At 38.8% G+C, this 15,247-nt stretch overlaps 5 protein-coding genes across 7 annotated transcripts; 1 reads left to right on the forward strand and 4 right to left on the reverse strand.

Annotated features, from left to right (window-relative positions):
- Positions 1-508: 508 nt before the first annotated feature.
- LOC116193170 (ubiquitin-conjugating enzyme E2 36) lies at positions 509-3,083 on the reverse strand. The gene is made up of 8 exons (XM_031521963.1): positions 2,940-3,083; positions 2,319-2,346; positions 2,054-2,140; positions 1,897-1,955; positions 1,410-1,451; positions 1,251-1,324; positions 826-923; positions 509-739 (listed from the first exon to the last, which is right to left on the reverse strand). Exons 1-8 carry the CDS (start codon positions 2,973-2,975, stop codon positions 702-704), a joined length of 462 nt encoding a protein of 153 aa, XP_031377823.1. The 5' UTR covers positions 2,976-3,083; the 3' UTR covers positions 509-701.
- Positions 3,084-3,801: 718 nt separating this feature from the next.
- LOC116195589 (ABC transporter B family member 21-like) lies at positions 3,802-5,301 on the reverse strand. Its single transcript, XM_031524898.1, has 4 exons — positions 5,268-5,301; positions 4,821-5,113; positions 4,440-4,733; positions 3,802-4,299 (listed from the first exon to the last, which is right to left on the reverse strand). Exons 1-4 carry the CDS (start codon positions 5,299-5,301, stop codon positions 3,943-3,945), a joined length of 978 nt encoding a protein of 325 aa, XP_031380758.1. The 3' UTR covers positions 3,802-3,942.
- A 993-nt stretch (positions 5,302-6,294) lies between these two features.
- On the reverse strand, positions 6,295-8,443 carry LOC116187501 (diphthine methyltransferase homolog). Of its 3 annotated transcripts, none has more exons than XM_031516638.1 (4): positions 8,250-8,442; positions 8,067-8,150; positions 7,519-7,856; positions 6,295-7,131 (listed from the first exon to the last, which is right to left on the reverse strand). In XM_031516638.1, the coding sequence occupies exons 3-4, from the start codon at positions 7,850-7,852 to the stop codon at positions 6,416-6,418; spliced, it is 1,050 nt and encodes a 349-aa protein (XP_031372498.1). In that variant the 5' UTR covers positions 7,853-7,856; positions 8,067-8,150; positions 8,250-8,442; the 3' UTR covers positions 6,295-6,415. The 3 variants fall into 3 exon arrangements, with proteins under 3 accessions (XP_031372498.1, XP_031373280.1, XP_031374069.1); XM_031517420.1 differs by having other exon boundaries at positions 8,067-8,171; XM_031518209.1 differs by lacking the exon at positions 8,067-8,150 and having other exon boundaries at positions 8,250-8,443.
- Positions 8,444-9,289: 846 nt separating this feature from the next.
- On the forward strand, positions 9,290-9,697 carry LOC116195909. Its single transcript, XM_031525366.1, has one exon. The coding sequence runs from the start codon at positions 9,290-9,292 to the stop codon at positions 9,695-9,697; it is 408 nt and encodes a 135-aa protein (XP_031381226.1).
- A 194-nt stretch (positions 9,698-9,891) lies between these two features.
- Positions 9,892-10,852, reverse strand: LOC116208456 (olee1-like protein). Its single transcript, XM_031541920.1, has 2 exons — positions 10,606-10,852; positions 9,892-10,477 (listed from the first exon to the last, which is right to left on the reverse strand). The coding sequence occupies exons 1-2, from the start codon at positions 10,754-10,756 to the stop codon at positions 10,131-10,133; spliced, it is 498 nt and encodes a 165-aa protein (XP_031397780.1). The 5' UTR covers positions 10,757-10,852; the 3' UTR covers positions 9,892-10,130.
- Positions 10,853-15,247: the final 4,395 nt, after the last annotated feature.

A 15,247-nucleotide genomic window follows, 5' to 3' on the forward strand; every position in this document is an offset into this window, starting at 1 on the left:
CCTCATGATTGTCTAACAGAAGTGCTATTAGAGCTTGACATACGTTGATTAATAATAACTCAGAGATTCTTATGCTGCATTTGATTTCAAAGTAGAATTTTACAATCAGATTTTGATTTTGAAAAAGAGTGATACAAATGAAACTCACCCTTTGACTTTGTATGAATTATTTTATTTTGTTATAAAAAAAGTGATATAAATGGAACCCACTCTTTGACTTTGCATGAGTTATTTTATTTTATTGTGAGTAAAATTAGATTAAAATTGTGATTTTAAAATATTATTTGCAAACCAAACAAGCTATTATATGGCTTAATAGGAGTAATATGAAATTATCGGAAAACAAATGACATGAGACTTATTCACTTGGAGGCTAACAAACGTATTCACACGAAATGACCATGCAATCTCAATCACCGGTATATGGATAATTGCCCCGTAATCGGAATTCCATTACGTTGGGCACAATTCAGGTGGATCCATGCTCTGTGCACTTGTAAGGACAAGATGACGAAGATAATGCTTCTAAGAATATGACAACCAAAGTAAAACAAGATTGATTCCTGATATGAAACTGACAAATATTAAACCTTCATTGTTCAAACGTTGATTCTTTCATCTTCCTGTTCGCAATCAACAGTTAATTAAGGTACACATCGTTGGAGTGTTACTTGAAACAGGCAAGGGCTCTCCACAAGGTCTCATGCACCACTTGCGTACAATCGGGTCCACTCCTTGGCTGCCATTTCCAAGTGAGACAATGGTCAATGAAGAAGAGAACAATTACACTGAAGATACAAAGACAGCAGGCAGATACCACGTTACCAGTTTCAACAGCCTCAGCTTCATTCGTCTTCCAATGTTTAGCAATGTTCTCAGAAAGGGGGTCATCGGGGTTTGGAGCACTCAAAAGAGCTTGAATACTAGAGAAACCAGTCAAATAGATCACGCATTATCAGGTGCAAATTAGCCCAAGCAAAACTGAATTAATCTAATTCTTCGGAGGTAATTTGTAAAGAACACTATTTCGTCGATTCAAAGAGGGAGGAAATAAATGGACTGGAGCAATCCCCAATTAGTCTACTAGTTGTAACCCTCCATAGTGACGCAAAACGCTATCCAAGACTTGCATATTTACCATAACTTTGGTAAGGTAAATTTCTCATGACTATCACAGCTGATTGTGACTCAGCATACCATTCTAGACCATCTGGTTTCTAAACCTCAATAGATATCAAAGCAAAGAATACCTCAAAAGTACAGTTCTGATCTGCAGTGCAGGGCTCCATTTGTCCTTCAAAATGTCAAGGCATATCCTGCCAAGCTGATATCCGAAAACATTTTCAATCAGAAGTAAAGAAACAAGCAACTTCGAGAGTGTCAATCACATTACAGAAAATTAACACTACCTTGTCGATATTGGGATGATATATTTTGGTGAGGAACCGAACCTGTCCAAAGAAATGGGGTAGACCAAGATCAGTGGCAGGAACTGAACAAAGACACACACAGATGCCCAGAATTGCTAAGAGCCATCAGCTTTATCATTGAACCAGCCTCCACACCTAATCCAATACCTTCAGCTCCCTTTCCCAATTATGCCAGGCCAAGGGGCAGCTGAAGTTGCCACTTAACCAAAAATCCCAGAATATGAAAACCCAAACTCACCCAGAGAAAGGTCCATCAACAAGTGGAAAATAACAATTGACCTGCTGAGCACAATTGGCATGTTCCAAAGCCTATACCATCACACCCTAGAACAAAATCCCATAATACAGAGCTTGGATACAAGGGAAACAGGAGAAAAAATACACTAGAGCAACTGCCATTTTCATTCACCCTCAACAGAAAAGGCAAGACATTGAGAGCTTATCGGTGCACACTAAACCATTTTACCTTTGGAGCAGCCATTGGATATTCTTCCGGTAAAAACAATTCCAGCTTAAAGACTCCCCCTGCACCAAGATACCAAAAGCTTAACTCCCTCATTCTCAGCTATTTCATACATAGATCATGCATCTTCAGATGGTGTAATAGCTAATGCAAATATTACCTTCATATGGAGACTGTGTAGGACCAAGTATCATCACATTGAAATACCGCATATTGTCTTCCGAAGGCGAAGCACTAATTCCTGGAGCTGTATGAGGGATTACAAAAGAAACACATTTAACATCTTCACATCCATAAAGCAATAGTAGAGATCAAAAGCATAAATACAGACACGTGAAAGAAATCACTCCTGCTCCATCTTATATTGTTCGTTCACGCAATACAATTGGTCAATCGTGACATTATTACGAAGAGAGTAATAATACCTGGTTCACTGAGAAGGCGCTGAGTCTCCTGTTCATTCACAAAAAGATCAAGTCATCACAATGAAACCCCAAAAGCAAACACAATGATAAGATCACCTGCTTTGAAGTGGCAATAACAACAATTCTACTAGGAGATCCCCACAATATTACCACACTACATGCGATGATCCAGAAATGAAAACGAATGTGAATTTCTCAGAGAGATCATATTATATGTATCATTGCTCTTCCAACCATTTAAGCTAATGTCTCTAGTCAAGCATAAGAACAGGATGCAATTGCCAGTATGAAAGCACCACAGATAATCAAAATTCCAAGCAACAAGCTCAAATAACGCAGATTCCAGTAGGCGACAAGGAAAACCCTAAGCATCGGACTTCGTCGACAAAACGGAGCTATTGTTTGTCCGCTAAACTCGAAGTCGGAGCTGTAAAATGCAAAAACCGCTGAGATGATGATCGACAAATCATCTTCCTAGGGAGAATTAGATATGACAGAGAAACTCTCTCCGCCTTCCAACGTTTCCCGGCGGCGAAGCCCGAGCTGATCACATCGACTGCCGTCGAGGATTGAAGGCAGAGTAAAGGATCATAGAGAGAGAGAGATCGGAGATGCAAGCACCTTTATGATTCGCCGAGGAAGATTACTGTTCGCCATTGGAGAGCTGATCGACTGCAGAGAGAGAGAGAGAGAGAGAGAGGCAAATGGACTCGACGGTGTTGGAAGGTCAACCAGTCGAATATTTCGTATTTATTACATTTCCATCCATTTTCCCAATATTCTTAATTAATTTAACCAAGCGCCTTTTGACGCACAGTCTTATTCTTTTTCTTTTTTGTTTTAGTCCTAAACTTTTTTTTTCTTTCGATTTTGTTCTTAATCTTACATGATGTTCACGGCAGTCCTATCGTTAATTTTTCCATCAAAACATACCACACTGTCCACAAATATTTCCCAAAAATAATCTTATTGAAAATACTATTGGAAAACTAAAAGAAAAAAAAAAGAACAAGAAATCTAAGAACTAAGGGACACGAGAAAGAGACGATAAAATATATTCCATCAAGAATTTCTTTGAGAGTGAAATTCACCATTAAATTTTGGTGTATAATTTTTATTTCCATTAAAATGAACGAATTTTTCGAATTCCTGCAAGACGATTTTAATAGTCGATAGTAAATCGAGTAGCAGGAAATTAACCATTACCTTATTGAAAATTTCCTTGAATTGCATATAGAAAAGGAAGGGAAAAAAAGAAAAAAGGAAAAGAAACCATCGGCCATGGTTGATGGATTTTGGCATTTCATTTTTAATTTTTCAATTGCATTTCGATCATTCTTTTTTTGTTGAAATATATTAAACGGATGCGGACTAGACCGTTGATATGATCTATTTCTATCACACACGATAGATCAAGAGGCCATCGAAATCAATCAATCAATCAATTAGCTACATAGATAAAAGACGATGAATATCACCGGTAGTAGAGATTTTATTAATCGAATCGTGAAAAACAGACGCACTGAAGCCGCATCAGTTATCACCGAGTGTACAACACATTATCTATGTCGATGTTCGTCATCTTCTTCATAGAGGAGGCATATGCTGCTCGTTATCTGTAGCTCTAAGCAGTCGAGGCATTTGTGTGAAGAGCAACTAGAGATGCATAAAACCCGCCCATGATTTTTGTCAGCGTCTTGTGTTTTCCCTTCACGACGGTTATTCGGTCCTCAACCACTGCGATTAAGTCAGCATCCTTGATCGCAGAGAGCCGGTGTGCCACCACAACGGGGGTCCTGTTCACCATGACTCGGTCAAGCGCCTCCTGAGCCACCTTCTCTGACTCGGCATCCAGTGCGCTTGTGGCCACATCGAGCAGTAGAATCTTCAGATTGTCGACAATGGCCCGTGCTATTGCCACACGCTGCTTGTGACCACCCCAGAGCTGGACTCCTCGTTCTCCCACTGCTGTATCATATCCCTAAACATTATGGATCGAGCATGAACATATATGCTAAGAAAGACAATGCTGAATTAATTGCTTGTGTGGCAAAAAAAAAAGAGAGAGAGAGAGAGAAAAGAAAAATCGGAAATAAACATGAGGAGCTAGTTCCTAATTACCTGTTGCAATCCACTTATGAACTTGTGGAAATTCGCCAGTTCGGACGCAGCAAGGATTTCCGACTCCGTAGCATCTCCCTCTTTGCCGTATGCGATATTTGCCCGAATTGTGTCGTTGAATAGAACTGGTTCTTGGCTGACTAGACCCATCTGCGGCCTCAACCACCTCAGCTGCAGCTTCTGAATAGTGATCCCGTCGAGTGTGATTTCACTGGAGTCGGGATCGTAACATCGCTGCAGTAAAGCAATAACTGTTGATTTCCCGCTCCCGCTTTCACCAACCAAGGCAACAGTCTGAAAGAAACAGAAATTATGTACTTCAATTATGTCTTCTTTGGTAATTCTGCAACATATTCTTGTAAAAAGAATGTGTTATGATGCATCCTTTCCCTTTCCGGAGTGAATGGCCAGGCTAAGGTCACGGAACATTTGAATGTCTGGCCTGGAAGGGTACTCAAAGCTTATGTGATGTAGCTCGATATCTCCCTTCACATTCTCCAGTGTCTCTCCCGACTCATCGCTCGGGTCAATCCTGGACTCGCGGTGTATAATCGAAAAGATGGATGCAGTTGCAGCTGTAGCTTTGGTCGTGCCAAGAGCGAAGGTGCTCGATTGAGTTATAATAGTAGCTGCCATTGTCAAAGCATAGAAAACCCGCAAAACAAAGTCCCTAGCTTGTCATATTCTTTCCTATATCCATCTTAAAAATGGTGAACGCGGAGAATGGGGAAGATGCTGGACTTTTTATTATAGTAATTAAGAAATAATCGTTTAGGTGTCAATAAAAGTTTATATGTTAGAGAGAAAGGGGTGTAGTGCAGTACTCACCTGGTAACCTAGAGGTACCAGGTTCGATTCTCATCAATGGGACTACCCGTGTCCTTTTATTTAGATTTCCTTTCAATTTCCTTATATTGGGCCATGAGCCTCCTATTGCAACCGAAAAAAGTTTATATGTTAGATATTTAGGATATATAATATGTGAATCTATTTCCACAATTAATATTGCTAAATCCATATCTTAAAGAATAATTAAATGACTTCTATTCATTGCTTTTACTGATAGTAAATTCACCAGAGATTTAATCTTGCTTTCATCAGTAATAAACAGTTTCCCTTGCTTGAATTGAGCTATCTTGCTTGAGTGTCTAATTCCTCGTTCTGGTTTCATAGTTCCCTCCCGTTCCAAATCTCAACCTCATCCCCGCTCAGCCAAACATGGAAAAGAAGAAATTGAGCAAAACATAGTAGGAAAGTACGTATAATTGGATGCGGCTCAAGTTTTCCCAGGTGAAATCACGAGGTTATGTTATTGTAGTGAAATTGTAACTAGATGCATGTCTTAAAATCATCTACGGGGAAAGTAAATAGACTCATATAATTAAGCATTTGATATCATTCGGATGATAGTCCCATCTGGGTTGTTAACTGGGTTTTAGATGATCTGTGCGGTTCTTGAAATGCCAATGTTAGTACTTTAGATAGACTATCGAGTTGATTGAGGGGCCGAATTGCCGTTCCGTTTCTTGCGTATAATTCCGTTTCTCGTGTAACATAATTCGAGGATGCCCCTGCGGGCCTGCCCTTCCCTTCTGGTTTGTGAAGGGAGACAAATTTGAGGCAATGTTGTCCAGAGGTTGAAGGCCTTTGGCCTTTTATATTGTAAAAGTTAAGCTGATCTTGGTGTGATTGTTTTGTTCTTAATTATGTGGCGTCAGTTCTCAAAATCGATGAGGACGAAATCGAACATCAAATCAGACGAGAGGGCGAGACGTATGGATGGCGCGTCAAACAGCATTTTAGGCCATAAGAATAAAAGGAAGGATCGTTGGATGAGACTCGGAACCCAAGGCTATAACAATTGAAGAAAGACTTACCTCCCCTGCATTCTTAAACCTTCGCAAGAGCTCACGAATGTTTATCAATTCATGAAAAATGACATCCTTGAGATCGTCAAAATCATCATAAGCATCAATTTATGCGAAAATATCACTTTCAGGTGTCCAAATTCTGACGAGTCTATCATAAAATGAACAGGTCGCTATCACGCTCGTCTTTCTTCCACTTTCTCCAGGCATTCCTCTTTGCCAATCAGCTCCATAAGCAAGAGACTCATGTTTCTTGTATGTCTCCATAACTTCAATCTCCTCTCCTCTAGTCTTCACGATCGCGAAACCATTGTGCATACAAGCAGTCAGAACCAGACCAGGGACCGAAGGATGGTTCTTGATCCTCCAAACTCCTCCTCCGAGGCCGATTGCGGCCACATTCACTGGTCTCGAGACAGATCTCACGTCCCAGATCCTAAAAGACTCGTCGTAACTACCGGTGAATAAGATGTTGGGGTTACTATTGCTCTTCATGATGCAGCAGATGCCCATCATATGGGCCTTGGAGTTTCGAAAGACTGAATTGGATGGCCCATCTCGGATATCCCAACAGATGAATTTGCAGTCGTCAGATCCGCTGTATACCAGGTGGGGTTGGTGGGGGTCGAAGGAAGCTGCCCAAGTCTCGAAATCATGAGCTTTCCATTCCTGTAGGACTTCGAATCTGGACTCAGAGAAAGAAATTACTGAGATTGAACCATCTGAAAGCCCGACAGAAATAGAGGTAGCGGAAGGGTTCCAGTCTGCGCATAGACACATTGAGGAACTGATTTTCTCACTACTAATCTCTCGAAGAACTACACCTGCAGCATATTGTTAGAAAGTGAATAAACATAAATCATATGCAGTTGAATGAAAAAAGTGAAAAAGATCAGAGAACTCTGTCTCGTCCAGCTGCTAAGAACCTCATCCAGTAGTTTGTATCCTCGAATGGAAAACATGCTCTATATACTTCTACTTTTCAGAAACTAAAAACAAGAACAAGGTCCAGCTCATTCAAGAAACGAAACACCATTTTCTGCCATATCATCCATTTTCAACATATTGAAATCGAAAACTGGAGAAAACATTCCAGTGCCAAACAGGCAGACTAACAATTTTTTTAAAGAACATGAACTTCCAAATGTTAATCGCATTTAGCAGCCTAAATAACACGAACATGAACTAGGAGAGTTGGAACTTATTCATACCCTTGTCCTCTGCTTCATCTGAAGAGCGCTCTAGACAATGAACTCTAATGCAGCCATCCGAGTCGGCCTGAGCCAACAAAGGACGGACCCCCGTATCAGAACCAACCGGGTCCCACTTGATATCAAAGATACCGGGAACTTCCACACGATGAAACAGCTCAAGGTGACTGGAATCAGCATTTACATTGAAGAGGGAAACACTGCCTGACCGACTTGGATTGTCACCTTCCAGTAGAGTATAGGTGGAAGTGGCAAGAACATGGTGGTAATCATCGTGTGGACAGAACTCCACGGCGTCGGTGTTACCATCCATATAGCAGTGTGCGATATCCATGCCCCTGAGATAATATAGGACCACCGGAACACAACATTACGCACCGTACGAAAATTCTAAGGCATATAGAAACGGGACAGGCGGGGAGCATTATTTTCATGGGCATGGGAGTGTAAAAATACTTCAGAAGCATATCATCGAACACATGAAATGCACCAAGCGGCATTAACTGAAATTGCACGGCTTGCCCATAAAAAGAGGAAAAATGAAGCACCTTTCTCGAGCGCGATAACTTGGTTCACCAGCAAGTTCTTCGGAAGGGCAAGAACACGGAGAATGATCACACGATCAAGTACATCTAAAGCAGCAAGAAGAATTTCTGAAGCTCCAAAAGAGGAAATCAAGCAGGATAGATCTTCTGAGCTCCGAAGGAGATAATGATTAACATCCAAATTACCTGTTCAAGTTCAATCCTCTGATGAAGCACAAGCAGAACGATGGGTCGATGAATGAAGAAGAAGAAGAAGAAGAAGAAGATGATGATGATGATGATGAATTACAGTTGGACCGAGAAAGATGCTCGTCGGAGAACAAACAGCGGAAGCAAGAAACAGATGGAACGGACAAGCAAGAGATTGCCCAATTTCCAGAGTCTTTAATAATTTAGACCCTAAACTTTTATCAATACTGCAATGGCACCCCTCAAATGGTTTTTCAAGTTTTCAACAAAGCCCGAGCGCGCCATGATAGTCGTCAATAAGCCGACAGCGAGAATTTTTCGTACTCTCACCGAAACGGAAATCCTCGATGGTTTTGGTTGTGATTGAGATTGGCCAAAATCATAGTATGCATGAGCACAACATTCTTATGACTTATTTGATTTCATAGTAGAATTTTAAAATTAGATTTTGATTTTGAAAAAGATTGATATAAATGAGATCCACCCTTTGACTTTGTATGAGTTATTTTGTTTTGTTGTGAAAAAAATAGTATAAATAAGATTCACTCTTTGATTTTATATGAGTTATTTTGTTTTGTAATGGGTGGTGTTAAGTTAGAATTGTGATTCTAAAATAACACTCGCAAACCAAACACTACATTACTTTTCTGACCGTGCCTACATCGTCGAAATACGCGTGACTAGACTAATATTCTATATAGCATATACTGTGAATTCAAAAGTGTGAATGTATCACATAGTTTTTGTTTATTTATTTATTCATTTATTTTCAAATCACGAGTTACATATAGTAACTCCAATGCAATGTGTTCTCCAAACGATGTCATCAGATATGGGCAACCGTTTGTTCCAATGCAAATGACTTATAATCCCGAAGCCAATGACAGCGTAGATTCCTCTCGGGACAGTCAGCATTATCTCTTAATTCTTAGTTATCAACTCCAATCTACATTTATTAAACCTTATGATGATAAGAAATATTGTTCTTATCATAGAGCTCTTCAACACAATCCAATCTGTCCTCGTAGCCAAAATCGATGGCAGAGAAGGAAGGCGCCGAGATTAAGAAAGGAGCCGAGGGCCTGAAATGGGCGATCTCGCTCTACGAAGAGTTTGGGTTCCCGGCAGGGCTAATGCCCTTCACCAACGTGGTGGAGGCCGGGCTGGTCAGGAGCACGGGCTACTGGTGGGTCACGATAAAGAAGAAGATGGAACACAAGTTCAAGAAGATTGGAAGACTCATTGTTTACGACAGGGAGATGTCGGGCTACATAAAGAAGAATAGACTGTGGAAGCTCAATGGCGTTAAGGCTAAGGAACCCCTTTTCTCGGCGGCCATCAGCGAGATCACCGTGGACGACCCTCCTACCGGGAACATCCGGTTTAAGTCCATCTGGGGCATCACGCTCGCCTACCCGATCGATGCCTTTGATCCCAACCAGTAGAGATAGATATATCTCGTTTCTTATGTCAATGTCAAAGACAAAAGTAAATGATCTCAAGTTTAATTATATGTCAAATTCTCCTTTGGATCAAACGTTGAATTGATAACCTTTGCTTTGCTATTAATCTCGATTAATTAATAAACTGATAACCATCTCGTGGTTAATTTGATCGAGATAAAAGTACAATAGGATGATAAAAGGGAAATGAGTATCATATATTAATTCATCTTCTGACCACTCCCTACCCCTAAGCGCTCACAATTGATCAATTTCGTCTCCAAACAAAAAGAGCTCAAAAAATATTGAGCACTAAATTGATTAAAAACAAACAAGAAATGTAATTAACTTCAATGTTTATTCATCAGATTGAGCAAAATGGCCCATTGATCATCACATCCCTTGTTTGTTTCTTATACATATTAATTAGGTCAACTTAGTTGTTGAAGAAATCGGGGGGGAGGACACCCATCTCAAGGAGAACCTTGGTACAGTTAGCATGGGGCTCCTTGGTGGCGTAGCCGAGCGAGCTGGCGAACCGGGCAGTCTGGTGGGAGATGCCGTTCCTGTTGGTGAGGGCTACGCGGGCGTTGTGGACCGCGCCTTCCAGAAGCTCGCTGCATGTTTCGTCGCCACTGTCAAGGAGCGAGACCTCGCACAGCTCCTCCTCGTGGTCGCCCTCCACGGGGATCCTGTACCAGCCGAATCCGTCGGTGGCGCCCTCTATCGAGACAGTGACCTCGTTAGTGGTCTTGTTGCGGCACTCCACCTTCACCTTGGCACCTGCACACACCACAAGACCACAATATAAAATTACACATGCCATTTTACCCGAACAAGTGGCATAGCGTATAAATTTCTTTACCAATATAAGATACGAGCGTGCAGTTTTGGATCGTTCTCATCATTACCTTTCAAGTCATAGCTGAGGGGGGTCGGGAAGTCCACGCGGCAGGTGTCGCAGTAGACCGGGCCTTCGACCGTGAGACACTCGACGCAGTGGACGACGCCGACGAGGCAAAGAGCGGCGACGATGGCGGCGACACCGTAGTTCTTTGCCATTTTATTCGTACTTTCGTTTTTTCTTTTTTTTCCCTTCGATATATTTGTTCTTCCTTGATAGATGAGTGGTGAGAAGCCTAATGGAGGTAACTCACCTTTTATAAGGATTATTGAAGGCCTTTTAGGAACGGTTAATTTCGTATGGTTCTAATTTGATTTTCTATAATTAGTAGTTAAGTTACGTGAGAGGGAGACTCGTTCTTAATCTTTCCACTATTTTGGGATCGTCAGAGAATATATAGCAAGACAAGTATTGACGCGAAGGGAATAATAAGAAAAAGCAATTATAGTCATTCGTGTCGCTCCCACTCATAAATCCGCGACAAGGGCCAGTTGAGATTCAAATACCGGACAGAAAACCGAGCAAATTATTTTACGTATCAAATTTCAATCAGAATAGTTCGATATCATCAAATCGAGCAGGAGTTAACTGATGCTCGGGGTTTGGTATGCAGCATTTGCTCGTAAATAGGGAGATATGGGTCAACATTGAGATAGAGAGTGAGGATTGGACGATTTAGGAGTCGAGTGCCCTATGATGAATCCTATGACCACTCGAAGGCATTAAAAAATATATGTCTTTTAAGGTGGGTCCATTGCAAAGTCGACACAGCAGACTAACAAATCCCAATAGTTAAAATAAAATCAACATTATTATGAAATGTTAAAATAATTTTTTCCTGAATCCATAATCTTTTCTCAGCAGATATGATTAATTAATTAGGGCGGGCCATATACCCTGATTTTCGTTTTTTGTTGGACCATGATGATGCAAAGTTGCTCATCATCTTATGTCGCAAAATATCTCTAACAATATAATATTATATTATAGAAAAATGCTTAAATGATTCTACTTTTTTTTTGGTAAACTAAATAATTTTATTTTAAAATGACGTAACGAAAAAGAATATAATTCTTGCAATTAACAATAAGTATGGCAATTATTCATGTGATTAACACCTCATTTACAAATTTTGTACATTTTAATTGATTTTTTTTTACAGCAGATGACGAGATAGATCACTAAAAGTATTTTCTATATTATCAGTGTCTCCATTACAATTATTGGGAAACACCAAGTAGTCTTCTCTTTTTTTTTTCCTTTTTAATGAAGAAGTATAAATTGGTTGGTTAAAGAAATTAAATACCAAGAATCACGAGTTATGAGAATTTTTCTAATAGGTTTTTAATAATTATTTAATTTCATAATACATAACCCACACATATATATATGTATTGTGTAGACCACCTGGTATGTTTGGACATCCAATTATTAACATCCGACTAATTCGAGTGGGTTCAACCCATTAAAGAATAGAATTATCTCAATCATGAATTTTCTTCGTATAGAAAGCTCGAACCGGAAGCGATTTTTAAGAAGAAAAGTTGCAGAACCATCTAAATTAATCATTTTAATTAAGCTCTAGTATCATCTTTTGAGTCGAGTACAACGTTGCAATAAATAATATGCAAGTTTTTTTTTCTTGATTCTTTCTTTCGGTAGCTCAAGTTTTCTTTATTTTTCTAATTAATTTCATATATGTGCACCATTATGGACATTTTATTTTGGCCATTTATTATTGTGGATAGAATTTTACGAATGTAAGCATTATCAAAAGAATTACAAAATTACCAAAAAAAGAGTTATAATAAACGTAATGGTACAATATGAAATCATTTCCAACGGTATATATTTAATTATTTAAGACCACTCGAGTTTCATTCCAAGAATTATAATTAATTAAATTTATAATTATTATAATGCTATTATAATTGAATAAAAATGATTAACTTCAACAAGTGGACTAAATTTTACAAATTAACATATATATATTATTCATATTATTTATTTATTTATTTCTTCTTTCGGTGGACAACTGCCCAAAAACAGAGCTATCAAATTGTTTCTTGTTATTATTATTTTTATTACCACTACTGTTGCTTATATTTATTTTTTGGTAAATGAGTAAAATAGATTCATTAAATCCATGGCAAAAACATATACAATGGAAAAATGCCCAATTGGATATTACAAGAGCGATATACAACAATTTATCCGTCAGGCAAACAACAAAGAAATGAGTAAAAAGATCACTTCAAAGGAATATATATACAGTTGCTCATATTATTTATATTAATATTTGGACAATCGATCACTTCAAATCAATGACATAATTGAAAATCTGTCTTGGCTAGGCCCAACACCTATCCCTCCTCTAGAAGTCGAAATCAAACTGCTCCAAATCATCCATATTCATATACATTTTACTTTGAGACTGTTCAAATACCATGATCCTGTTTCTTTTTCCTAATGACACCTTTTGTTGTTAAACTCGAATTATGCCCTTTGCGACTAAACCGAAAAAGCTTCTCTAAACTCGAAGTTTAACCTCCATAATTGTATTTAATTAATCAACATGAGTATGCTTTTCCTTTTTTCAGCATGATTTGTCTTTTAATTAACATCCCCTCCTTTTTATTTACTGTGAAAAACATAGGAGATTCCATGGCTGTTCTGCCGCCTACATGATGAGTTATAGTGTGTGGAATTTGTACATGTATGATCGAAATTCAATTAAGATTAACATTCTACACTTCCGGTTTTCTAACATGTGTTATATAACGTCGAAAATCTCTTTTTTATAAACAATATTGTTTATAGAAAATCACTATAGATATATAATTTAACTAGGAAGAGCAGCTCTTAAAATGATTGTTATGTGACAAAATCAAGAGGAGTTAATTTCATGTATATCTGCTATCAATAATTTCTAGGAGACTCAGTATATAATATGTGTGTGCATATATATATATTTATATATATATTTCTTCATCATTCATCTTTATTATATATTAAGAGATAGACGTGTACATATGGATAGGGTAAATAACATCATACAACATAATATTTGCTCAAATTATTATCAAATTTGACACAATCTTTAAAAATTAATATTATACAGCACATACTTTCCGAAATTGGACAGAGTCGCTGACATGACGCTCCTGATTGCCAAAGGCCACGCATATAAACATCATGTGAGACCCACCATATAGAACCATATTGCGCACATATTGTTTGCGCAAAGTGTGAAATTCGACACATCATTCGAGTAATGTGTCAAATTTACCATATTGTTCAGGCAACCTGCGACGCGTGCTGTATTTGTCAATTAGGCACGTCACCTCAGCGATTTCGTCAATTTTAAACAGTATCTTGATGTCGTGCTAATATTAAAGACACGTATTAAGAGATATTTGTGAGCGGCTTAACCTGCTGTGGTCGAATTATCCGCCAGTCTATGGCGACCGCTGGGAAGGGTGATAAACCCAACCAACCCCAATCCCCCTCCCAGCGGATAATGGCAGTGGATTTCTTGGGACAGGCCTCATGTTGGCTGGCTCAAACTTAACAACGATGGTACCTCAAATGGGAATCTGGACCTTGCGGGAGCGCGAGGCGTACTCCGACATGAAGATGGGAGATGGCTAAGTGGCTCTGCCTATAATGTAGGAGTTGCCTCGGCAGTGTTGGTTGAACTATGGTGTGTTTTTATCGAGCTGAAACATGTGCGGGAGCCTGGGCACAGGAGAATTATTTTGGAGTTGGACTCAGAAGTAGTTAGCAAGCTCCTACAATCGAAATATAGGGTCACCCCAAGTTGGGCAACTGGTTGACGCTATTAAGGATGCCCTTTAATGGAATTGGTATGCCGAGATTCGAAATACTTACAAGGAAGGGAGCGTTTGTGCAAACTGAATGGCTCGAATGGCACTACAATTGCCATTAGAATTTCACTTCTTCTCTTATCCTCCGGCTGGTATCACACATCGTGCTCTTTGGTGACACGGGGACTTTCATCCTCCATTTTTGCTTGATGTAATTTTCTGTTTTCTTTTGTTGTTTCCTGATTTCCTTCAGCTTCAGCCCAATGAGTTCAGAAAAACAATAAAATAAAAATATATGTGTGTGTGCGCGCTATATGTTACAAATTTGACAATTTGGTCATATGTGCTATTTAGTGCTTTTTAATCGTTTGTATATAACGGTATCCCACAGTGCACCAGTTGTAAAACTTAAAGAATAAAGAATTGAAAGCCACCAACATATATCCATGGATGTCCTCACACAAAGTTTATTATCTTAATTATCTAGATACTGATTCTGTATATCCTTTTAAAGTAGTATCGACTGTCATTTTATTTTTTATTTTTATGGGTAGCTGTTTTTATAGTAGTATCGTTTGCAATCTTTTTCTTTAATTTGCTGAATGTAGTAATATCAACTGGATGAGGGTTGTAAATTCTAATCAAACAGTAAAATATTTGTACTCTTAAAAACTCCTCCTTCGCTTTCTGTGCTGATAGATTAGGTTAAATTATGAGTTTGCAATGAGCTAAAATTCAATGTTTTTATGAGTCATACTTACAATTTCTAGCTTCTGAAATTGGCAAGTATGACTTGTATCTCTTCAATCTCATATATTCTTT

The sequence above is a fragment of the Punica granatum genome, chromosome 1 (genome assembly GCF_007655135.1).
Source record: "Punica granatum isolate Tunisia-2019 chromosome 1, ASM765513v2, whole genome shotgun sequence".
In the NCBI taxonomy this organism is placed as follows: Eukaryota; Viridiplantae; Streptophyta; class Magnoliopsida; order Myrtales; family Lythraceae; genus Punica; species Punica granatum.